This window comes from Microcaecilia unicolor, chromosome 1, assembly GCF_901765095.1.
Source record: "Microcaecilia unicolor chromosome 1, aMicUni1.1, whole genome shotgun sequence".
In the NCBI taxonomy this organism is placed as follows: Eukaryota; Metazoa; Chordata; class Amphibia; order Gymnophiona; family Siphonopidae; genus Microcaecilia; species Microcaecilia unicolor.
This window is the reverse complement of record NC_044031.1, coordinates 548,435,273-548,462,172: the sequence shown is the minus strand read 5'-3', so window position 1 is coordinate 548,462,172 and position 26,900 is coordinate 548,435,273. Positions and strand designations below refer to the sequence as shown.

The following is a 26,900-nucleotide window of genomic DNA, read 5'->3' as shown; positions in this document are numbered from 1 at the left end:
CCAATGTAAATACATTTTCCTTTCCCTCTTACCAGTTTAACCCACAGTGCTTCTTCTCTACCCTGTATATCCTGCAATTCTGTCACTTTAATATTATTCTTAACATATAATGCCACTCCTCCGCCCTTTTTCCCTACCCTGTACTTCCTGAATAGATTATAGCCAGGTATAACTATGTCCCAGTCATGGTTCTCCGTGAGCCATGTCTCTGTGACCGCCACTAAATCCAAATTGGCTTCTATCATTGTAACCTCCAGATCTAGAAATCTGTTACCTATACTATGGGCATTGATATACATGGCTCTCCAGATTTTACTCTTTTTTTCCCTGCTCTATAAAGGTATTTGATGTCTTGCCGTTCTAAGGGTTATTAATGACTTTGGGGCTTCTCTCACCCATCTCCAGCCAATTAAGTTTAAAACCCTCTGTAGTACTTTAGCCAGTCTGTTACGAAAGACACATATTTTTTTATCCATTCTAAATTTGTGAAATTCACGTGTGGAACAGTGGGTTCAGTTTTTTTTTTTTTTAATTTTACTTATAACTACTAACATCTTCTGTTCCTTTACAATCATGATCCTTCTATCAAACGACATCTATGCACATATAGATGTCAGTGGAAAGTTGTATTACTAACATATGCTGCAGCCAGCAGTAACAATCAAAGCACATATGGGTACAATCACCCATGAGAAACAGCAAAATGTGTATTGTGTGCAAAGTTTCATACAGATGTACTCTACCACTCCCATATAATTATTCAAAGAAATTTCAATCAAACTAAGAGCTTTACATACAAAAAGACTGCCGCAAAATGTGCTAACCATGGCTACATTCCCTGGAATAAACAATTTCAGAGTAGTTTGGCATGTGGGCAAACAGCTACAGCTCAAAATCAACTATGTCACAGTATTCTATGTGGCTTTTCATTTGTTAGTTCAACTTTAAGGTCATTTTGAAAGAGAGGTGTTTGAGCAGCAAATTAACCACTTAGGAAAAAAACTGAAACAAAGTGAAGTACTATGCCGTAACTCCAAATCTTTTTTATATGCACGCCTGGGAGAAATACAAAATCCTGTTACTTTCCTCAGTTTTACCCTGATGTGGTTAGTCCAGATGGTTAAATGTTACAGCATGTAGATTTTTTTATCCTCTTCCAAGGCAAAAGCAAAATAAGAGGAATATTTGACTTAACTCCACAAGAGACCTATTTAATAGTTTGTCGGTTATGTAAGTAAAGGTAGCTTGGCTATGTCAATGTTGACGACATACAGAACGACATGATCCTAATGAGTTGGAAAATATTGGCTCTCAGGAGAATCCACCAGATGCTACTGCATTGAGAAAGCTACTGTATTATTGAATTTCATTTTTATGAGGTAAAATTTATTATTCAGCTACTAAGGTATCCAACATGAAATCTTCCATAAAATAGTTTTACAGTTACTTTCTGGAAAGTAGATTTTATTTTAGGTTTAAGACATCATTTACAAGAGGGATTTGATTGCCTATGTGATCACAGTTAGCAAAGAAATGTGAAGGCTGCAAGCAATTTTCTCCAAAATACCAGATTAATGGGGCCGGACTGTCAACAAAATAATGAACTATGCGGGACAAGAAAATGTGGTAGCAGGATCCAGTATTCCAGGGAAAACTAAAGCCATGTGTGATTGTGTTTATAGTCTTAATATCATACGGATGTACTTAGAAGCGGAATTGTTTCAGGTAAGCTAAGAAATTAAAAAGATGTTTCAGCCACTAATAAATCTCCCTAGATAATTTTTTTTACTTTAAATGCAAAACAGCACTTAAGGCTCTATCCAAAACTTATGACTTTGTCTGGCAAAAACTAGAAAAGGAAGCCTCTCATCTAAGCTGGAGACATATGCTGCAATGTGAAGGTCAGAAACAAGAATAGAGAGTAGTTATTAGATAGCAATATGGCTCCAGCTATGAAAGAAAGTTACCTGTTTAAAAGTAAGCCAAATTTATAACACACACACATATAAGATTTTTTGTGTGTGTGTGGGGGGGGGGGGGGGGGGGGTGAGGCATAACAACAAGGCACCTATGCAAACTGTCCAAAAATGTGCCTATCTGCCTTCATAAATAGGCTTGTACAATGACTAAGTAGCACACAAATTCACACCTGCTTTAAAGGTGGTGTCAATGTGCTCTTTGTATATATACATGTATTTTTTGTAAGATATGTATGTACATTCCAACTGGGAGGCCTCTAAAACCCACTGTACCCACATGTAGTTGCCCCCTTCACCCCTAAGAGCTATGGTAGTGTTGTACATTTGTCCCTCCCATGACCAAATGGCTTGGATTGGTCCGTTTCTGAGCTGGGCGTTTTTAGTTTCCATTATGGCAAAAAAAAAAAAAAAAACGCCCATCTCAGAAGGGACCAAATCCATGGCATTTGGTCCCTGCAAACCGTATTTTCGAAACGAAAGATGGACGCCCATCTTTTTCGATAATACGGTCTGTCCCGCCTCTTCACATAGACGCCCATGGAGATGGGCGTTCGCGTTCGATTATGCCCCTCCACATGTGATGCATAGCTGTGCGCAGCTTAGTAAACAGATTGTGACAGGGGTGTATAGCCAGACCGGCGGGAGGGTGGTCCAGAGCCTGAGGTGAGGGGGCACATTTTGCCCCCCCCCCCCCCCCCCCCCAGAAACAGAAGCCTGCACGGCTGCATTGCTGATCTGCAAGGGCTGGCTTCTGTTTCTGTGAGGACGTCAGACTCACAGAAACAGGAGCCTGCCCTTGTAGAACAGCAACGCGGCCTCGCCGAAGAGGACTTCGGCTGGCGGAGGTTGGGGACCCTCGTCAGCAAAGGTACCCGACGGCAGCGGTGGCAGGGGAGGGTTGGCGATGGGGGGGGGCCAGGGCCAAATCCACAGGGGCCCATGCCCCCGTGGCCCCACGTAGCTACGCCCCTGGATTGTGAGCCCACTAGGGACAGAAAATGTATTTGGTTGTACCATACAGAGACAATATATCAAATGCATGACCCATAACTAAAATCTTCTCTTACAATTAGGTGAAAATGTTGTAGCAAGATAATTTTAAGTAGCACAAAATAAATATTTTGGATAAACGTGGGATAAACATAAAGGAATCCTGTTCAGAAGGAAAGGATCCTCAGGAGCTTCACCGAGATTGGATAGCAGAGCCGGTAGTGGGAGGCGGGGCTGGAGGTTGGGAGGCGGGGATAGTGCGGGGCAGATTTATACGGTCTGTGCTAGAGCCAGTGGTGGGAGGCGGGACTGGAGGTTGGGAGGCAGGGATAGCGCTGGGCAGACTTATACGGTCTGTGCCAGAGCTGGTGGTGGGAGGCGTGGATAGTGCTGGGCAGACTTATACGGTCTATGCCAGAGCCGGTGGTTGGGAGGCGGGGCTAGTGCTGGGCAGACTTATATACACAAAAGTAGCACACATGAGTTGTCTTGTTGGGCAGACTGGATGGACCGCGCAGGTCTTTTTCTGCCGTCATCTACTACTATGTAATTCTGTAAATGGTGCCCAAATTTGGACACCAAAAAAAAATGCACGCTAAGCACTTTTCCATAAATGGCGCTCCAAGTTGGATGCCATTTATAGAATTGCACATAGCACCAGGATCCACACCCAATTTTGGGCACGAGGAGTTACACCAATTGAACCCTGATGTAAATCCCAGTGCCTAATTAGGCACGAATCTCCTGAATTCTATAACACTGTGTGCAAATCCTAGAAGCTCCCCCTGTCCTACCCATGCCTCTCCCACACACATTCCCTTTTCAGATCCGAGCGGAATAATTTACACGTATATCTTTACAGAATAGCAGCTATAAAGATTTGCGTATAAATTCCAATTATTGTCAATTAGTGCCAATGATTGTTAGCATCCAATTATCAGTGCTAAATGGCTCATTAAGCAATTAAATTACATGTATAATTTGGGTGTGTGCCCAAATTTGCACACGCAATTTTGAGTGCTACATAAAGGGGATTCTACAGAAACTTATGTCTGGGTTTGTTTGTTTTATTTCTTTACAGCAAGCCCTCTCTCTGCCGTCTCGCTGTTCTTTGTATGATTCTTTCGCTTTCATCCTCACTCCTCTTTCCCAGCTCATCATTTCACATTCTCTCTCAGCCATTCCCTCTAACATGTTCCCTTAACCCGTCTCCCCCAACAAGTCCGTTCCCCAACTTGCCTGCTCATGTTAATCTCTCCTGCAGAATTTCTCCCCCATAAATCTCTTTGACCTTACTCCAGAGAAAGTGGTATATCAAGTACATGAATAAACAATCTCTCCAGGAGTTCTTCTGGCAATCCTTCTCCTCACCACCTGATGCTGCAAGTAACCTTCCTCTTAGCACAGTTCCCACCCATTCCTAACCCACACCATGATAGGGTGACTGTGACATGTAGTGCCTGAAATCCAGTACCATTCTGAAATTCTGATGTGAACAGAAAGCGAATGCTACATACCTGTAGAAGGTATTCTCCGAGGAGAGCAGGCTGATTGCTCTCACTGATGGGTGACGTCCACGGCAGCCCCTCCAATCGGAACACTTTCTAGCAAAGTCCTTTGCTAGTCCTCGCGCGCCGATGCGCACCGCGCATGCGCGGCCGTCTTCCCGCCCGAACCGGCTCGTGCCGGCCAGTCTCATATGTAGCAAGACAAAGAGAAGGGAAGACACAACTCCAAAGGGGAGGCGGGCGGGTTTGTGAGAACAATCAGCCTGCTGTCCTCGGAGAATACCTTCTACAGGTATGTAGCATTCGCTTTCTCCGAGGACAAGCAGGCTGCTTGTTCTCACTGATGGGGTATCCCTAGCCCCCAGGCTCACTCAAAACAACAACCATGGTCAATTGGGCCTCGCAACGGCGAGGACATAATTGAGATTGACCTAAAAAAATTTACCAACTAACTGAGAGTGCAGCCTGGAACAGAACAAACATGGGCCTAGGGGGGTGGAGTTAAATTCTAAACCCCGAACAGATTCTGAAGCACTGACTGCCCGAACCGACTGTCGCGTCGGGTATCCTGCTGCAGGCAGTAATGAGATGTGAATGTGTGGACAGATGACCACGTCGCAGCTTTGCAAATCTCTTCAATAGTGGCTGACTTCAAGTGGGCTACCGACGCTGCCATGGCTCTAACATTATGAGCCGTGACATGACCCTCAAGAGCCAGCCCAGCCTGGGCATAAGTGAAGGAAATGCAATCTGCTAGCCAATTGGATATGGTGCGTTTTCCTACAGCCACTCCCCTCCTGTTGGGATCAAAAGAAACAAACAATTGGGCGGACTGTCTGTTGGGCTGTGTCCGCTCCAGATAGAAGGCCAATGCTCTCTTGCAGTCCAATGTGTGCAGCTGACGTTCAGCAGGGCAGGAATGAGGACGGGGAAAGAATGTTGGCAAGACAATTGACTGGTTCAGATGGAACTCCGACACAACCTTTGGCAAGAACTTAGGGTGAGTGCGGAGGACTACTCTGTTATGATGAAATTTGGTGTAAGGGGCCTGGGCTACCAGGGCCTGAAGCTCACTGACTCTACGAGCTGAAGTAACTGCCACCAAGAAAATGACCTTCCAGGTCAAGTACTTCAGATGGCAGGAGTTCAGTGGCTCAAAAGGAGGTTTCATCAGCTGGGTGAGAACGACATTGAGATCCCATGACACTGTAGGAGGCTTGACAGGGGGCTTTGACAAAAGCAAACCTCTCATGAAGCGAACAACTAAAGGCTGTCCTGAGATCGGCTTACCTTCCACACGGTAATGGTATGCACTGATTGCACTAAGGTGAACCCTTACAGAGTTGGTCTTGAGACCAGACTCAGACAAGTGCAGAAGGTATTCAAGCAGGGTCTGTGTAGGACAAGAGTGAGGATCTAGGGCCTTGCTGTCACACCAGACGGCAAACCTCCTCCACAGAAAGAAGTAACTCCTCTTAGTGGAATCTTTCCTGGAAGCAAGCAAGATGCGGGAGACACCCTCTGACAGACCCAAAGAGGCAAAGTCTACGCTCTCAACATCCAGGCCGTGAGAGCCAGGGACCGGAGGCTGGGATGCAGAAGTGCCCCTTCGTCCTGTGTGATGAGGGTCGGAAAACACTCCAATCTCCACGGTTCTTCGGAGGACAACTCCAGAAGAAGAGGGAACCAGATCTGACGCGGCCAAAAAGGAGCAATCAGAATCATGGTGCCTCGGTCTTGCTTGAGTTTCAACAAAGTCTTCCCCACCAGAGGTATGGGAGGATAAGCATACAGCAGACCCTCCCCCCAGTCCAGGAGGAAGGCATCCGATGCCAGTCTGCCGTGGGCCTGAAGCCTGGAACAGAACTGAGGGACCTTGTGGTTGGCTCGAGATGCGAAGAGATCTACCAAGGGGGTGCCCCACACCTGGAAGATCTGCCGCACTACCCGGGAATTGAGCGACCACTCGTGAGGTTGCATAATCCTGCTCAGCCTGTCGGCCAGACTGTTGTTTATGCCTGCCAGATATGTGACTTGGAGCACCATGCCGTGACGGCGAGCCCAGAGCCACATGCTGACGGCTTCCTGACACAGGGGGCGAGATCCGGTGCCCCCCCTGCTTGTTGAAGTAATACATGGCAACCTGGTTGTCTGTCTGAATTTGGATAATTTGGTGGGACAGCCGATCTCTGAAAGCCTTCAGAGCATTCCAGATCGCTCGTAACTCCAGAAGATTGATCTGCAGATCGCGTTCCTGGAGGGACCAGCTTCCTTGGGTGTGAAGCCCATCGACATGAGCTCCCCATCCCAGGAGAGACGCATCCGTGGTCAGCACTTTTTGTGGCTGAGGAATTTGGAAAGGACGTCCCAGAGTCAAATTGGACCAAATCGTCCACCAATACAGGGATTTGAGAAAACTCGTGGACAGGTGGATCACGTCTTCTAGATCCCCAGCAGCCTGAAACCACTGGGAAGCTAGGGTCCATTGAGCAGATCTCATGTGAAGGCGGGCCATGGGAGTCACATGAACTGTGGAGGCCATATGGCCCAGCAACCTCAACATCTGCCGAGCTGTGATCTGCTGGGACGCTCGCACCCGCGAGACGAGGGACAACAAGTTGTTGGCTCTCGTCTCTGGGAGATAGGCGCGAGCCGTCCGAGAATGCAGCAGAGCTCCTATGAATTCGAGATTCTGCACTGGGAGAAGATGGGACTTTGGATAATTTATCACAAACCCCAGTAGCTCCAGGAGGCGAATAGTCATCTGCATGGACTGCAGGGCTCCTGCCTCGGATGTGTTCTTCACCAGCCAATCGTCGAGATATGGGAACACGTGAACCCCCAGTCTGCGAAGTGCCGCTGCTACTACAGCCAAGCACTTTGTGAACACTCTGGGCGCAGAGGCGAGCCCAAAGGGTAGCACACAGTACTGGAAGTGACGTGTGCCCAGCTGAAATCGCAGATACTGTCTGTGAGCTGGCAGTATCGGGATGTGCGTGTAGGCGTCCTTCAAGTCCAGAGAGCATAGCCAATCGTTTTGCTGAATCATGGGGAGAAGGGTGCCCAGGGAAAGCATCCTGAACTTTTCTTTGACCAGATATTTGTTCAGGGCCCTTAGGTCTAGGATGGGACGCATCCCCCCTGTTTTCTTTTCCACAAGGAAGTACCTGGAATAGAATCCCAGCCCTTCTTGCCCGGATGGCACGGGCTCGACCGCATTGGCGCTGAGAAGGGCGGAGAGTTCCTCTACAAGTACCTGCTTGTGCTGGAAGCTGTAAGACTGAGCTCCCGGTGGACAATTTGGAGGTTTTGAGGCCAAATTGAGGGTGTATCCTTGCCGGACTATTTGGAGAACCCACTGATCGGAGGTTATGAGAGGCCACCTTTGGTGAAAAGCTTTCAACCTCCCTCCGACTGGCAGGTCGCCCGGCATTGACACTTGGATGTCGGCTATGCTCTGCTGGAGCCAGTCAAAAGCTCGTCCCTTGCTTTTGCTGGGGAGCCGAGGGGCCTTGCTGAGGCGCACGCTGCTGACGAGAGCGAGCGCGCTGGGGCTTAGCCTGGGCCGCAGGCTGTCGGGAAGGAGGATTGTACCTACGCTTGCCAGAAGAGTATGGAACAGTCTTCCTTCCCCCAAAAAATCTTCTACCTGTAGAGGTAGAGGCTGAAGGCTGCCGGCGGGAGAACTTGTCGAATGCGGTGTCCCGCTGGTGGAGCTGCTCTACCACCTGCTCGACTTTTTCTCCAAAAATATTATCTGCACGGCAAGGCGAGTCCGCAATCCGCTGCTGGATTCTATTCTCCAGGTCGGAGGCACGCAGCCATGAGAGTATGTGCATCACCACACCTTGAGCAGCGGCCCTGGACGCAACATCAAAGGTGTCATACACCCCTCTGGCCAGGAATTTCCTGCACGCCTTCAGCTGCCTGACCACCTCCTGAAATGGCTTGGCTTGCTCAGGGGGGAGCGTGTCCACCAAGCCCGCCAACTGCCGCACATTGTTCCGCATGTGTATGCTCGTGTAGAGCTGGTAGGACTGAATCTTGGCCACGAGCATAGAAGAATGGTAGGCCTTCCTCCCAAAGGAGTCCAAGGTTCTAGAGTCCTTGCCCGGGGGCGCCGAAGCATGTTCTCTAGAACTCTTGGCCTTCTTTAGGGCCAAATCCACAACTCCAGAGTCGTGAGGCAACTGAGTGCGCATCAGCTCTGGGTCCCCATGGATCCGGTACTGGGACTCGATCTTCTTGGGAATGTGGGGATTAGTTAATGGTTTTGTCCAGTTCGCCAGCAATGTCTTTTTGAGGACATGATGCATGGGTACTGTGGACGCTTCCTTAGGTGGAGAAGGATAGTCCAGGAGCTCAAACATTTCAGCCCTGGGCTCATCCTCCACAACCACCGGGAAGGGGATGGCCGTAGACATCTCCCGGACAAAGGAAGCGAAAGACAGGCTCTCAAGAGGGGAAAGCTGTCTTTCAGGAGAGGGAGTGGGATCGGAAGGAAGACCCTCAGACTCCTCGTCAGAGAAATATCTGATGTCTTCTTCCTCTTCCCACGAGGCCTCACCATCGGTGTCAGACACAAGTTCACGGACCTGTGTCTGCAACCGTGCCCGGCTCGACTCCGTGGAACCACGGCCACGGTGGGAGCGTCGAGAGGTAGACTCCCTCGCCCACACCGGCGAAGCTCCCTCCGCCGACGTAGTCGGGGAGCCTTCCTGGGAGGCTACCGCACTCGGTACCGCAAGCGGCACCGATGTCGGAGACCTCACCCCGGACAATGGGCCAGCCGGCGCCTGGCTCGACGGTACCGGTGGCGCAAGCACCCCCGGTACCGGAGGGGTAGGGCGCAACAGCTCTCCCAGGATCTCTGGGAGAACGGCCCGGAGACTCTCGTTCAGAGCGGCTGTAGAAAAAGGCATGGAAGCCGAGGCAGGCGTCGACGTCAGAGTCTGTTCCGGGTGTGGAGGCTGTTCCGGGCTGTCCAAAGGGGAGCGCATCGACACCTCTTGAACAGAGGGCGAGCGGTCCTCTCGGTGCCGATGCCTACTGGGTGCCGACTCCCTCGGCGACCCAGAGCTCTCGGTGCCGACATGGGAAGGGGACCGGTGACGATGCTTCTTCGACTTCTTGGGACGAAGCATGTCACCGGAGCTTCCCGGCACCGACGAGGAGGACGTAGAATCCAGCCGTCGCTTCCTCGGGGCCGAGGCCGAAGGAGGTCGGTCTCGGGGGGGCTGTACCGCAGGAGCCCTCGGAATGGGGGGAGACCCAACCGAAGGCTCACCGCCACCAGCAGGGGAATGGACAGCCCTCACCTGCACTCCAGACGAAGCACCACCGTCCGACGACATCAGCAGCCGAGGAGGTCTCGATACCGACGCCGACGCAGCCTTCCGATGTCGCCCCGATGCAGAGGGCCGATGCCTCGATGCACTCGATGCAATCGGGGGCGAAGATGAAGGTCCAGGCGCCGACGACGTCGAAGCAGTCGATACTCCCGGTGCCGATGCCGACGAAGAGCCCGAGAACAAAATGTTCCACTGGGCTAACCTCGCTACCTGAGTCCGCTTTTGTAAAAGGGAACACAGACTACAGGCCTGAGGGCGGTGCCCAGCCCCCAGACACTGAAGACACGACGCGTGCCTGTCAGTGAGCGAGATTACCCGGGCGCACTGGGTACACTTCTAGAAGCCGCTGGAAGACTTCGATGTCATGGGCGGAAAAATCGCGCCGGCGAGATCAAAACTCGAAATGGCGAAAATGGCACCGCAAAAATAGGGGGAAGAAAAACTTCGACCGAGGCCTAAATAGGGCCTACCCCGACGACGAAAGAAAACTTACCGGGGCAAAGACTGGAAGTATGGGAAGGGAGAAAACCATAAAGGTCTCCTTCCGACACCCTTTTTTTTTTTTTTCAAACAAAGTCAATAAAACGACGCGCGAGGTCAACTTTGGGGCGCGAACGGCGAAACACGACCGTACCGAGCGCGGACAAAAGAAGACTGGCCGGCACGAGCCGGTTCGGGCAGGAAGACGGCCGCGCATGCGCGGTGCGCATCGGCGCGCGAGGACTAGCAAAGGACTTTGCTAGAATGTGTTCCGATTGGAGGGGCTGCCGTGGACGTCACCCATCAGTGAGAACAAGCAGCCTGCTTGTCCTCGGAGAACAGGGACTTTGGGTACCGCATGTAGTGCAAAAGAAAGATTGCACTGGCTCCTCTTCAACCATGAACAGCTGCCATGGTGCTACCTCCTCCCAGTTTATGGGTGAATTCTGCTCTCCAGGAGAATTTCCCCAAAGATCCCTGTTGCCACAACTGGTCTCTTCCACCCAGTTTCTACTTGCATTTCAGGAAATTACATGATTATGCATGGGCTCATTAATTACATGCAAAGCTACATGGGTTAATAGTGGCATATTTCCCCAGGGTGTATTCATAGGTCATTTCAAAGCATTACTAATAGAGAACTTTTAACATTGCCTTTTGACTGTTATAATTGCTGCCTGAGAAATAACATTTTGCACTTTACATGCAGCCCTACACTGTGCACAAAGTGATTTCTCAATTTCCTCTCCAAATACCAAGGGGCCGCAAACTAAGCTGTGCTACTCTTCAGCACAGCAGTTTGCTCCTTATTTTCCCACACTAATAGTACTTGCAGTGCAGAAAGAAATATTAACCAACACACAGCAGTGGAGGAGACCAAAAAAAAGACCTTAATCAAAGGTGTCCAATGAATAGTTTATTGAGATCTTCGTCAAGACCCAACACGGCTCGTGTTTCGGCCAAAGTGGCCTGCATCAGGAGTCTAGAAGATCTTGTTTAGAAAACTAGTTGTACCTTCAAAAGTCTTGAAGAAAAGCCTATTAGGGTCCCAAAGGGCACAAACACCTAACAGTCCAAACCAAAAGCACCAAAGAAAACAGCTCAGCAGCTAGCAGTAGGATTCTCACAAACAAAGAGTATCTCTGAATAAATACAGGAAAATAAATATAAAACCACTGTGTTCAAGGGTAGCACAGTGCGCATGCAAAATGTAAGCAAATTTCTAAATAAAAAATTGTGCTCCCAGTGAAAAAAATGGTACTGTTTTACTCCTCTTGTAGTGCTGAATATTTAAGCCAATTCAGGCTGGCAGAAAGATGCAGTGCGGGAGCAGAGGGAAATCTGTAGCACTATACTTCAGATCACCCTAGATCCCTGTGGTCCAAATAGCTCCCCCTTGGACCCCTCACCCCCTCAAGGAAAGCTCTGGCCCCCTCAGCTCCCAAACTCCACACCACAAAAACCTGGGAGACAGGAGTGACACCCACTAGCTCCTGCCTCTGGCACCCCTATCTTTCAAAATGTCAGGACCTGACCCCTAGCAGCAGTGGCGTTCCTAGGGGGGGGCTGGCACCCGAGGCGGATCGCCGATGTGCCCCGCCCACGGGTGCAGCGCCCCCCCCAGATGCAGCGCCGACCCCCCCCCCCCTGGCGAAAGGACACCCCCGGGAAGGACACCCCCCCCCGCCGGGGCAGAGAAGAAGCATGGAACAACGGAGGACAGGCACGAGCGGCACCCCCCCCAGCGGCGTGCACCCGGGGCGGACCGCACCCACCGCCCCGCCCTAGGAACGCCACTGCCTAGCAGTACATCCTGATGTACCTCTAGGTGTCATGTACCTTTTTTTTGCTAGATGACTTTATTCCTGCCTTCCAGCTTCTGGAGGTATGGTTGAGTGGGGGTTCAGAGGGGCCTGAATTGAGAAGCCAAGGCTTTGTTTTGCGGGGTCAGGAAGTGGGGCATGAGAGGCCTGAGGGAGCCACTTAGGTCAAAGCTTATATTAAAACCGTCTATGCTGCCTTATCCAGTCAAGCAGGTCTAGGCAGTTTACAGACTAAATTTAATCACAAAAAGGTACACCAATGTTTGATAGGACAGAAACTAAATCATACACGCCAATACCAATTTATATCAAACTAAACACTCAGGGCTTTCTTTCTGAGGGGTCAAGGTACAGTAGGGTAGAAGAACCAGGAGAGTCAGCGAGAGCTTTCCTTTGTGGGGTCAGAGGTTCAGTGCAGTCATTTGGTCCACTAGTGCCTATGTTGGGAAGGACAGGTATACAGCCCTCTTAGGTCACCGGGGCACTTTTATGGGGGGGGGGGGGGGGGGGGGGAGGGACCAGGAGTCATGAAGCCCAGGTTGTTCCAGTCAGTGTGACAGCCAGTTCCTGCTTTTACACTGAAAGGAAGGGAGAGATCTATTCACAATGGAGCAAACTGCTGTATATGACAGAAGCAGTGCATGCTATATTTTCTGACAGTGCACTCTTTTTAATGCTACAGTAATTTGAATACCACTAATTTATACATCAGGAATACAACAATTTTTTGTGTGTGTGTTAGAATGCTCTGTCCTATGTGCTTACTGAATCAAGGCCTGAGTTGTAAATTCTTCCAAGAACCGAAAGAGTTTGCAATGTTCACTGTTGCTCTTTCTCGGATTACTGGAGCTTAGAAACATTATTTAGTTTATGATTCCAGTTCAGCACTTGTCTGCTAGCATTTGTGAAAATTTATTTAAATTATCAGGAAATTAAACAATCTTGTTTTTAATCATAATTTTCTTACTAACTTTAAAATTACAAGCCTACTCTCCTACCCTAGGAATTTTAAAAGACATTTTTAACTGATTCAACCATACAATAGGACAACAAGCAAGATCTTAAAGATGGTAGAAATCAAGGTTCAAAAGATGGGCTTTTACTGTACTTTGATTTACCACAGCAGTCTCCAACCTGTGGTATTCTCAGGCACAAACCGTATAAGTCTGCCCAGCACTAGCCCCGCCTCCCAACCACCAGCTCTGCCCATTCTAGGCTAAGCTCCTGAGGATCCCTTCCTTCTGCACAGGATTCCTTTATGTTTATCCCACGCATGTTTGAATTCCGTTACCGTTTTCATCTCCACCACCTCCCGCGGGAGGGCATTCCAAGCATCCACCACCCTCTCCGTGAAAAAATACTTCCTGATATTCTTCTTGAGTCTGCCCCCCTTCAATCTCATTTCATGCACTCTCGTTCTACCGCCTTCCCATCTCCGGAAAAGGTTTATTTGCGGATTAATACCTTTCAAATATTTGAACGTCTGTATCATATCACCCCTGTTCCTCCTTTCCTCCAGGGTATACATGTTCAGGTCCGCAAGTCTCTCCTCATACGTCTTGTAACGTAAATCCCATACCATCCTCGTAGCTTTTCTTTGCACCGCTTCAATTCTTTTTACATCCTTAGCAAGATACGGCCTCCAAAACTGAACACAATACTCCAGGTGGGGCCTCACCAATGACCTGTACAGGGGCATCAACACCTCTTTTCTTCTGCTGGTCACACCTCTCTCTATACAGCCTAGTAACCTCCTAGCTACGGCCACCGCCTTGTCACACTGTTTCATCGCCTTCAGATCCTCAGATACTATCAACCCAAGATCTCTCTCCCCATCCGTACCTAGCAGACTCTCACCTACTAACACATAAGCCTCTCTTGGATTTCTACTCCCTAAGTGCATCACTTTGCATTTCTTCGCATTGAATTTTAATTGCCAAACCTTAGACCATTCTTCTAGATTTTACACCAACTGATATCTTCAAATTTGCAATCATTTTAATATAATTTCCAAGCATTTATAATTGTATTGTCTCCTTACCAGAAGTGTAGAAGACTTCACTGAGCAGAGCATCATTTATTATTGCTGAACTTGAATTCCCCATGTTACGTGACCAGCTCTGACAAATGGCTTCTAGTAAGAGAGTTTGAGCTCTAGTTGCTTGTACCGTCAAGTTTGGAAGCTCAAATATCCATTCTGCTACTGGAACATGTGATCTTCTACTCCTGTTAAAAAATAAAAATTGATCTATTTCACACTAGAAATCACTGAAAATACTTCAGCAATTTGAAATACAAAGGAGCAAAGTTGAGAAATATAGCATTATTAATATCTGAAATTTACTTTCCATTGTCTAACATGATCAAGTGAATGCTTCCTAATATTTAAAACATGTTTCAGTTTGTCTAAATGACAGCTTCTCAATCTGTATATCATGACACACTGGTGTGCTTTAACAAAAGTACCAAGGCACACCAGGAACTAACAGCGAAGAGCATGGCTTGTATGAGCTCATCTTGATCTATCCCTATTGGACAGTGTCCCAGAGAAGAGTTCTGCTCCAGCCTCCCCCCTCCCAGGCTGTATTACAAGGATCAAGAGGGGAGGGGATAAGCTCGGAGCAGATAGAGCAAAGTACCCTCCATCAACTCCCTTATTTGCCCCTCCATCTTGTGACACAGGGGAGACTCTGTATAGGAAAGAAGAGCTCCTGCTCTTCCCATTCCAGCCCCTCTCTCATTTATACTTGAGATTTTAAAAAAGCATGTTATGAAGGAAGTGATGTTACCCAGCAAGATGAATGGGTGAACTGAGTGTTCTGCCCATTATTACTGCATCAAAGCTAAATTCCCTCTCACTGGACAATAGAAGAAAAACTATTTAAAAAAAATATTACTGAAGCACTTAATTTAAAAGAGAGAAACTAAGAAAAACAAAACTAGAAGCAGCAGTTGCCAGCATCAAAAGTTTGCATAAGCTGTGCACATTATTTGAAAAGACCATTTTGGAAGCCTCAATAAAATATATAGCATGGATTAAAAAATGCTGAAAGGCAGCCAAACAATGGCCAGTACTATTTAATGGTGAGGTGAAAGAGACAGTAGAAACCAAAAGAGTATCTTTCAGAAAATGGAAAGCAGATTGTAATGAAAATAAGGATAAGCGCAAGCAGTGCCCGACTTAGATGTAATATGGCAGGTCAAGAGAAACTTTGAAAAGAAGTCTGCTGTAAAGGCAAAAACTAATACCAAAAATGTTTCCAAGTACATCTGAAGCAAAAAGCCCATAATGAGTCAGCTGAACCCCCACGTGATCCAGTATTTGAGAAGGATAGGGTAGTGGCTGAAAAACTAAACAATTCCTTTGCCTCATGAGGTTGGGGGTCATAGCCATACTGGAAAACATCTTTGATAGCTATGGTTTGAAGCAGGCTCCAACTCAGTGCCAGGGTCCGCCGGCGATGTGCGCGACCGGCCGGCCGTGGTGTGAGTGGCACAGCTGCAGCACTGATCTCCCTACGTCGCTCCCTCCTCGGCCTGGCAGCGTCTGAACGCATGGTGCGTGCAAGGCTTGGGTGTCCCTCCTCAGGCTTCCTCCTTCCCAGCTCCTCCCCTGGTGAAGACATGGTCCTCCGTGACATCAGACGCTCTCACCTCTAAGGGGAGAGCCAGCTACTGGCTCGGGGCCTCAGCTACTTTTCTGTGACACTGGTGTGTTTCCTGCCTGACCAGTAAGCCTGAACCTGGCCAATCTTCAGAATGCTGCCTGCCTGACCTGCAAGCCTGAACCTGACCAGTCTCCAGAACGCTGCCTGCCTGACCTGTAAGCCTGAACCTGACCAACCTTCTGAGCGCTGCTTGCCTGACCTATAAGCCTGAACCTAACCAACCTTCTGACTGAAACATCAAGATCATACCTAACCCTCCACTATTTCAGATGCAAAGGCCTGAAATACAAATAATCATACGCCTCCAGCTTTTCCTTCATAGGCACCCAACACTGGAACGCTCTACCAAAAAAACGTGAAACTTGAACAACTACCTAAACTTCCGGAAAAGCCTAAAAACACACCTTTTCAGGAAGTTCATCCCCCCTGCATCTTCATAACCTTTCAACCACAAAAATATCTGAAATAACCTAAAAAATGGAAAATAACGATGCAAACCACTAATAATATTATTCCTCCCACATGACATTTAAACGCATTCTACGCCACTACTGATAATTTGTACTAAGCGATACTCATCAACAAACCGAAATTCTGTAACCGTCTCTATTGTAATATGTAAGCCACACTGAACCTACCAAAGGGTGGGAAAATGTGGGATACAAATGCAATAAATAAATAAACCTGACGAACCTTCTGAATGCTGCTTGCCTAACCTGTAAACCTGAACTTGACCAACCTTCTCAGTGCTGCTTGCCTGACCTGTAAGCCTGAACCTGACCAACCTTCTGAGCACTGCCTGTCTGACTGGTAGACCTGAACCAGACAAGTCTTCTGAATTTTGCCTATCTGTCCTCTATGTGCTGTCAGCCTCAACCGGTTTCTACCTGCGGGCTGAGGTCTCTGCCATGTCTCACTCTCTGCTGCTGAGTTCCTGGTATCCTTCCAGGTAGCCTGTCTGCCCTGACCCTCCTCAAGTCTTGTCGGCCATCAGTACCCAGCGGCTCAACTGCTGGGGAACGGCGGTTATCACATGTGAAGCACTGGGCTTTCCGGCTGCTAAACCCAGAGCAGAAGCCTGCCTTCTGGATATGAACTTCTGATCTGGGAACAGCACAAGGGCTAGCTAACCGGTGATTCACCGTGACAGACCTTGACAGACCATGACAACAAAAGGCCAGGACCAGATGATATTTAGCCCAAAACACTGAAAGAGTTCAAACATGAAATTGCTAATCTGTTACTAGTAATCTACAACCCAGTGTTTCTCATGCCCTTCCTGTGTAGCCAACAGCAATAATGAATATGCACGTGAGAGAATTCCATGTAATGGTAGCAGTGCATCCAGGTTTCTCTCATCCATATTCATTGTGGGTATCCAGAAATCTGACTACCTGGGGGTTCTCCAGAACAGCTTTAGAAACACTACTACAACCTATCATTCAAAGTTGCCATAATGTCTAAATACCGGAGGGTAGAAAATGTAACACTAATTCTTAAAAAGAATTCCAGAATTTGCTTTTGAAATTGTGGGTCCATAGCAGAGATCTTTACCTTTTGGTTGTATATGGTCCCACCCTTTTTCATAAAACATTCTGTCCGACCCTACTTTCATATGTGCTTCCTTACTCAACAGATAGACTTCTGGTTTTCAGGGACACGAATGTTGTGATGGATTCTTCTACAGACTATACATCAAGTGTGGGAACCCTACTATTTTTTAGTACTGCCCTTAATTTAGTGGATACTTGGCAGTTACTCCATCCTGCGTAGCTCCATCACTCCATCACTCATAGATCTAGGGCCCATGGCACTCATTTGCGCCTGGACTACATTTTTATTGCACAGTCGATGTTTGCTTCAGTAAGAGTGGAAATGGTAGGCCCTGAAATGATCTCTGACCACTCTGTGGTGTGGATTGATCTCGAGGCTCCCTCTTATTGTCACCTACTCCCATGCTGGCAGTATTCTGTTTATCTGAACAGGGACCCAGAATTTTTAAAATATTTAACCAGCAGATGGGACCTTTTATCTTTCCATCAATGTGCAGAGCATAGAGCAACCTTTGATATTTTGGAACACTGTCAAAGTGGTAATCAGAGGGGAAATTATATCTTATGTCAGTTTCTGTAAGAAATGGATTGCTGGCGGGATTGCTTGGAACAGCTCAAGAAGCAAAATGGACTTACTTGCGCTGGCAAAAGATATACTCAGATATACTCAAGTATCTTTAAACTCCCTTATCCATAAGCATATCACTTGTGGTATCATTTATAAAAAGTACACATTTTATAGGTATGGGAATAAAGCGGAGCATCACCTGGTTCGCCTGGTCAAGTCTTGGGAATGGTCGAGGACAGTCCCTTCTTTGTGGGACTCCAGTAGTCTGTTACTTAGTTTAATGATCTGATAGCTTAAAATATTTTGCAGCATTTTCAATCCACATCAGGCGGAGGTGCCCAGTCTCGGGAACTGTGGATTCATTGATTCTTAGATCAGGCCAGGATGCCTCGCTTATCCCCAGAGGTGGTGGAAGCGCTTTCTGCACCTTTGCAGGCCAAAGAGCTTCAGGCATTTGTGACATGGATTGGCCACAGTTGGAAACAGGATGCTGGGCTTGATGAACCTTTAGTCTATCCCAGTATGGCAATACTTATGTAGGCTGCGATTAAAGCTTTGAAGCCCTTTTCTGCACCTGGGGAAGATGGGTTTTCCGGTGAGTTCTATAACATGATGCAGCCTCCAATTAGTGGGGCCCCTTTTGAGTTATTACCGGGAAGTGGCAGGAACTGAGGTTTTTCCTCCACATGCAAATGTGGCATTAATTATGCTTATCCCCAAGCCCAATAAACCCAAGGAAAAAGCAGATTCCTGTAGGCCAATTTCATTGATGAATGTGGACATTAAATTTCTTGCTAAGATTTTGGCCAATAGGCTGGCAGCCCACCTATCCAATTTGGTACAAGGGGAGCAGGTTGAATTTGTGTGGCACATAAGTACCCATATATAATATGCAAACTGAAAAGCATGAAGTGCAGTGCTCAATAATCTGACCGAGCCATGAGATAGAAGGAGAGAGAGGCTAAAAAAAAAAAAAAACAAACAAACAATTTTTGGAATGGGAGGGGTAAGTGGAGTAGGCATAGCTAGAGAAGACCGCCTCAGAAATGGGGGAAAGTGCCAGAGGAATCCGGACACTGATAATTATACTGAGGGGAGAGGTAGAGGGACGCCATGAAGTTAAAAGTTGGTTTAAGAGGATAGAGGGGAGGGAGGTGGGGGAGGGAGGAAGGGGAAATAGTTTTGAAAAAGGTAAGATTCTATGTAAATTGAAGGGTTACATGCAATAATAGCTTGGAAAAGTTTTGTTTGAAGAAAAACATTCAGAAGTCTCATCGGTAAACATTGTTGGGACTTAAATGAGGTAATAAAATACAGAGCAAATCACGAGACACAATTATTGGAGTTTAATATGGAAGTTTATGGGTTAAGATAGAATTATCTGTTATCAGACTTTTATTGTATAACAAAGAATTGCTAGTAATGCGTCTTCATTCATAACAATAGTTAAAACATAAAAGGTAAATACAGAATAGGGTCTGGGGGGAGGGAGGGATAAGTGTTGTATTTCAAAACTGGATGGCTGTACGCAATGTTGCATGTTTGAAGTGCTGTTCCACTGAGTTCTGTACAATTGTTTTGAGAATGTTATGTTTAGGTGGATTGGTACTTTTGGAGATGTCATCAATAAAAACTGTCGAAAATGACAAGCAGAGGGGAAAGAGGGAGGGTTAGGGGGGATGGGAGAAACTGTCAAAAAGATTGATGATGGACTTTATCATTGTATTTCTATTTTGAAAGTTTGCTGGTGGCATTTACGTTTTTGCCAGATATTGGATGTAGTTATCTTTGTCATCAATAAAAATGTTGAAATATAATATGCAAACTGCTTTGACTGTAACCACAGAAAGGAGGTATATCAAATCCCATCCCCTTTCCCTTTCCTTTATAACATATGCAAAGTCTTGTTAGCGATGTCCCCTTGTCAAGTGCAGTCGGTGCCAGCCTTTGTGGTAGGACTCGATGTAGAAAAAGCCTTTGATAAGGTGCACTGGGCCCATTTATTTGCAGTAATCTCTCAAATAGGCTTGCAGGGCTGGTGCTTGGGTGCTATGCGAGCTTTATATGCTTCGCCAATAGCACAACTTGTAGTGACAAGGAGAATACACAGTTCTTTTTGATTTCTCGGGATACATGGGAGAGACGTCCCTTGTCACCCTTGTTATTTATCCTATGCGTAGAACCATTGTTACGTAGCATCAATGCTGACTCCTTGGTATCAGGAGTGGATGTTGTGGGTCATCAGGTGAAGGCTCTGGCTTTTGCAGATGATCTTTTAATGCTGTTGACAAATCCTTCTTGGTCCTTACGCAATCTGCTCCAGTTGATCCAGCAATTTGGTCAGCTTTCGGGTTTACCCTTAATTTAGCCAAGTCGAAAGCCCTTCCAGTAAAGCCCCAGGTCTGCACCCCTTGGGTGGGGCCTTTCCTGTTAATGTGGAAGGATTCTACCTTGAAATGCCTTGAGGTTCAAAATCCCAAAGATCTCTCCACCATATACAACCAAACTGTGAGTCCCTTATTGGATGATAGGTATAGAAAGTTACAGTTTTGGACTTCCCTTGTCACTCTGGGAATGCATCCATTTGTTTAACATGCTATTGGCACCCCGTTTTTTGTTTTTTTTAATTATTGGCTTTATTTTTGAAACAAAAAGGTGAGCAGGTTCTGCATGGAGCTTTGCAATGTCTTTTTGTGGTAAGGGAAATGACCCAGACTTTCCATGAATATACTGCAAACACAAGGGGCTACATATCTCTTGCATGTTATTACCGACAAGGGGAAATAAAAAGTTTTCCTGTTCTAAAAACTGAATTCTCCATTCCTGGTACTCACAGTTTTGCATATCATCAGTTGCACCATTATCAGGCTCATTTTCAAAAGAGAAGGACGCCCATCTTTCAACACAAATCGAAAGATGGGTGTCCTTCTCACAGGGTCGTCCAAATCAGTATAATGGAAAGTCGATTTTGGACGTCCTCAACTGCTTTCCATCACAGGGACGGCCAAAGTTCACAGGGGCATGTCGGAGGCGTAGCGAAGGCGGGACATGGGCATGCCTAACACTTGGACGTCCTCGACCCATAATGGAAAAAAAGGGCGTCCCTGACAAGCACTTGGATGACTTTACTTAGCCATGTTTTTCTTACGACCAAGCTACAAAAAGGTGCCCAAACTGACCAGATGACCACCAGAGGGAATCGGGGATGATCTCCCCTTACTCCCCCATTGGTCACCAACCCCCTTCCAACCTCAAAATAAATCTTTCAAAATATTTTGTGCTAGCCTCTATGCCAGCCTCAAATGTCCTACTCAGGTCCATGACAGCAGTAAGCAGGTCCTTGGAGCAGTTTTAGTCGGTGCAGTGCATTTCAGGCATGCAGACCCAGGCCCATCCCTGGTTTATGGCTGGCGGTAAGGTCTGAGACCCAAAATGGACACAAGGCAATTTTGATTTTGCTGCACGTCCATTTTCGAGGGGGGGAAAAAAAAGAGGCCTTTTTTTTACAGGTGCACTGAAAAATAATTCTGCGCGCGCACCCATAACCCATGCCTACACTACCGCAGGCCACTTTTTACCGAAGCTTTGTAAAAGGACCCCTGAATGAATTCTTCAAAAAGGCAGAAAATAAATCATATCAATAAATAAATAAATAAAAGATGCATCTTGCTTCATTCTCTGCCTTCTTTGCTCCAATAACGCAATCAAATGCATGAAGTACTGCATATGAAGCGTCTTTCAGTAGAGGATAGAGATCACAGAGCAAAGAAACAGTTTCATAAAATATGGACCTCTTAAATACATTAACCACTTTTTTCTCAACACTTAGGCCATTTAAGAGCATTGTAGTATCTCTTGTCCTATGCTGTAGTATTTTTGTTGGAAGGCTGTCTAGTTATTTTTTTTCATAGTCATATATGGATAGGTAGGTAGGAGAATACAAAATTAGTTCAGTAATAAGGGAACGGAGCTGGGGGTTTGATAAAGATTGGTCATTGCTTGCTTGTCTGTTTATCTGCACTTTTGTTGAAATGTAATGGAAACTGATTAGCTATTGTTTTTCAATGACAATAAAGAAATTTATATATAAATAATCATCTGGAAAACAGATCAACTATATACAATAAGCATGACATTTAAAAAAAACTCTTTAAAAAAGAAAAAGAAAGCAAAAAGAATTTGTAATTTCCATGTATTTTGCAAGATGATAATGAGTTAGAATGACAAACAAAATAACTGAACTACCTATGCAACAGGTATTTGTCACAAAAAGACAAGTTAGCACAACATAACTACTCACAAATTGTTTCATGCCTTATATGCAAATCTTTCAGGTAAAGGGAAAGAAGTCTTGATTAGTAACTCATAAGAGAAGAGTGAGAAGAGTAGGATGGAGTTCAAAAGCATTCCGAGTTATTACACCAGAGATGATGTGGATCAAACTTCCCATAGATTTGAGACCGGAAGCAAATCTTATGTTTTTTTTGGAGGAAGTTTATAATATTTTTGTTCTCTCACTGACTTGTTTTTATGTTCCCAAATGTAAACCTACATATATTAGGAAGAAAACTGAAGCTAGCTGATCACTTTATTTTATTTCTGTTCAGTAACTTATCTCCCTATTCAGGTCTGTTATTGTTTTATATGTTCATAAACCATTTTGAATGATCTATTTGATCAGGAAAATGGTATACAAATTTAAATAAATAAATACCAACCTGTGGATGGGCATAATTGAAAGGGGTGCCCAAGTTTTCCTGGGGCCGTCCTCGCAGTACGGCTCTGTGAAGGGGCGGGGAAACCCGTATTATCAAAACAAGATGGGCATCCATCTTTCGTTTCGATAATACGGTCGGGGACACCCAAATCTCAACATTTAGGTCAACCTTAGAGATGGTCGTCCTTAGAGATGGTCGTTCCTGGTTTTTGGCGACAATGGAAACCGAGGACGCCCAACTCAGAAATTACGAAATCCAAGCCATTTGGTCATGGGAGGAGCCAGCATTCGGAGTGCACTGGTCCCCCTCACATGCCAGGACACCAACCGGGCACCCTAGGGGGCACTGCAGTTGACTTCACAAATTGCTCCCAGGTGCATAGCTCACTTACCTTGTGTGCTGAGCCCCCCAACCCTCCCCCCAAAACACCACTCCCCACAACTGTACACCACTACCATAGCCCTAAGGGGTGAAGGGGGCACCTACATGTGGGTACAGTTGGTTTCTGGTAGGTTTTGAAGGGCTCACATTTGCCACCACAAGTGTAACAGGTAGGGGGGGATGGGCCTGGGTCCACCTGCCTGAATTGCACTGCACCCACTAAAACTGCTCCAAGGACCTGCATACTGCTGTCATGAAGCTGGGTATGACATTCGAGGCTAGCATAGAGGCTGGCAAAAAATATTTTAAAAGTTTTTTTTTGAGGGTGGGAGGGGGTTAGTGACCACTGGGGGAGTAAGGGGAGGTCATCACCGATTCCCTCTGGTGGTCATCTGGTCAGTTCAGGCACCTTTATGAGGCTTGATTGTAACAAAAAATGGACCAAGTCACTCAAGTGCTCGTCAGGGACGCCCTTCTTTTTTCCATTATCGGTCGAGGACGCACATTTGTTAGGTACGCCCCAGTCCCGCCTTCATAATGCTTCCGACATGCTCCCATGAACTTTGGTCATCCCCGCGATGGAAAGCAGTTGAGGATGCCCAGAATCAGCTTTTGATTATTCCGATTTGGGTGACCCTGAGAGAAGGACACAACTCCTGATTTGTGTTGGAAGATGGGTGCCCTTCTCTTTCAAAAAAAAAGCCTGATAGTGTCCTTTTACTAAGGTGCACTAACAGACTTAGGGCCCTGTTTACTAAGACACGGTAGCATTTTTAGCACGTGCCTAAAATTAATGTGCGCTAAATGCTAGAGACACCTATATATTCCTATGGGCATCTTTAGCATTTAGCATGAGCTAAAAACGCTAGCACATCCTTAGCGCTGCTTAGTAAACAGGGCCCTTAGTGGATACTAAATGATAAGACGTCCATAGGAATATCATGGGCATCTTATTTAGCATGCGCTAAATCCATTAAAAAGGCCACTTTGTTCAAGCTTGAAAGCCAGTTTTATAAATGGAATGAATAAACATTTGACAATACCACAGTTCTTGCTATTAAAGTTTTAGCATATAAAATCATTCATTTTTTTTATTCAAAGAAAGCTAGTTCATCCAAACACTGATATCTAATACTTGTCTTATGCATTTCAAAATTTTCACTCAAAAACAACAAAAAAAGCTTTCTTTTAAATGTTTTTTTTTTCTAATTCCCAGCAATAACACTGAAGCTAGGAGTTCAATATGTGCATTTAGTAGAACAGGTTTAAAACTACCAACTCAAAATATTATTCTTTAGGGAAAAATAAATCCTAATATAACCAGCAGGGCAGGCAAATCATTAAAACTAAACTTGGACAAACCCCAGGATAAATGTAAGAAAAAAGGAACAAGCACATCTTGCAATGGAGCAGCATGGAGTGAAAATTAATCAGTCTTAATTAAAAAGATATTAAATACACTGTAACTATGCCCTGTTTTGCTAACATTTCTGCACTGGACTTTTGGAAACATTTGGCAGCTTTTAAAGACAAAGAACATCTTACTACACTATTCTATGACACAAAAAAAAAACATTTAGTGCTGCTTATAAACTTTAAACATAATGGGCACTAGCATAACCAATGCATGCAAATTCACAACTCTTCTATGAAACATTTCTAGTGTAGATTTTAAGAACAGCAACCCCACTCTCTGAAAATCAGCACTTTACAGTGAATGAAATAACACAGTGGTGAACAGCTGGCACTTGAATTTATACTAAACTAGTAAAAAAGGCCCGTTTCTGGAACGAATGAAACGGGCGCTAGCAAGGTTTTCCTGGGAGTGTGTATGTTTGAGAGAGCCAGAGTGAATGTGCGGGTGTGTGACAGAGTGAGACTGTCTGTGTGACAGTGTGTGTGTGAAAATGAGAGTGTGTGACAGGGCCCCCTCCCCTGTTCCTAATGCCCCTCACCCTGTTCCCTCCCCTCCTTTTCCTCCTCCTTCACACACTTTAGGTTCCTTAAGGCTTTCAAAAGTCTATGTACCCCCGTGGCCCTAATGCCCAGTATCCGGATACCCCACCGCTTTCCTCCTCACCCCTCCCCCAAGATGTAATACTTTCACGTCCTTCATTTTTTAAAAAAAGTGTCCTATCTCCCCTGTGTACAAATGCCCGGCATTCAGATTGTGTTCCTCTCGTAAATTTTCATTTCTTTCATTCATTCAGAACTTGCCCCCCCCCCCCCCCCCCCCGAACACTTTTGGTTCCTTCAGTCCTTTAAAACTCTCCTATGTACCCTGTGTGCTAATGGCCAACATTGAGATTGTTTTCCTGTCCCAAATTTGCATGTCTTTCAGTCATTCACAACTCCCTCACCCCCTTCTCCAGTTTAACACTTTCATTTCCTTCAGTCTTTTAAAACTCTCCTATCTACCCTGTGTCCTAATGGCCAGCATTCAGATTGTTTTCCTTTCCCAACTGTTCATGTCTTTCATTCGTTCAGAACTTCCCCCTCCCCCCATTTAACACTTTCGGTTCCTTCAGTCTTTTAAAACTCTCCTATCAACCCTGTGTCCTAATGGCCAGCACTCAGATTGTTTTGCTTTGCCAAATTGTCTGTCACTGAGGTCAGTGCGTGCCTGCCTAGCAGACCACTTCCAGCAGGCACGGTCCCAAGCACATCCTGTTGGAGGTGAGAATTATTATATAGGATCCCAAAATGCATGGCTGCAACTTGCAAGATGTTCAAAAAAATATTGTTTTTGTTATTACTCATATTTTATACATATTAGTTCATATTTTTCCAAAATATGCTGGACAAATCTCTGGTTAATTTCTAAAAACTTGCCTAATGTTTTGTATTCTACTTAAATTAATAATTGTTAGCCACATTGAACTGTTTGATATTGGATAATCTGGGATATAAATATCTACTAATAAATAATTAAAATCCTATTAGAACCTAGTGATTGCACTTGGAAAAAACCTAATAACATTTAGAAATCTAGCATTTATTGATGTATAAAGTTTGCACTCCCTGTATTACTTTGAGAATATTTGTTATGAGCATTACAGCATTTTGATTTTCAAAGCCTTTTCTAGGATGCTGTGTGCACTATTTACAGTAACCCACAGGCTGCCATTTTAGTCAATGGTATGATGTCTTTGACATTTTCCACTGGCAGGGGGACAACAAACGGCTGCCTCTTGTTAACTCTTATTTTTACTCTAATTTGGAACCTTTATTGCAAAGTTTAAGAGTGGAACCCACTATATCGAGACTTAAGAAGTCCCAGGAGGAGGTCTGTGCTTTAGCCATTGCTGATGATATACTATTAATGCTGACTAACCTAGCACGTTTTGCCTTTAAGTGTTGCAGAGGTTCCATGATTTTGGGGAGCTAGTGGGGCATAAACTGAATTACACAAAAACAGTGGCTTTACCAATTAACAGTGAACCACATGCATGGAGATGAGAGGGTTTTCCTTTCCAACAGGATGGTATATCAATTAGCTATCTTGGGAGTTCAACTGCCTAGAATGTATATAGAACTATATATAATGAGCATTACCCCCTTGTTGGGTATAACAAAAACTTTATGTCAAAACTGAGACGATCTTCCCCTATTGTTACTGGGATAAGTAGCGAATTATCATGGTGAACTGCCAAAATGACTGTCATGCAGACCATTCCATAAGAACATAAGGATTGCCATACTTCCAGCAGGAACCAATCCAGATCACAAGTACCTGGAAGAGTCCCAAACAGTAGCAAGATTACATGCTACCAATCCAAGGGACTGCAGTGGCTTCCCCCTTTTCTATGGACGTTTTCTTCAAGAATTAGTCCAAAAATTTTTTTAAACCCAGATACACTAATCACTGCTACCACATCCTC

At 45.8% G+C, this 26,900-nt stretch overlaps 1 protein-coding gene across 1 annotated transcript in view; it reads right to left on the bottom strand.

Annotated features, from left to right (window-relative positions):
• Positions 1-26,900, bottom strand: part of VPS13B (vacuolar protein sorting 13 homolog B) — a 1,674,799-nt gene that overhangs the window by 1,397,540 nt on the left and 250,359 nt on the right. Inside the window, 1 exon segment of the mRNA XM_030217225.1 lies at positions 14,173-14,357. Within this exon segment, the coding sequence (XP_030073085.1) occupies positions 14,173-14,357 (185 nt within the window).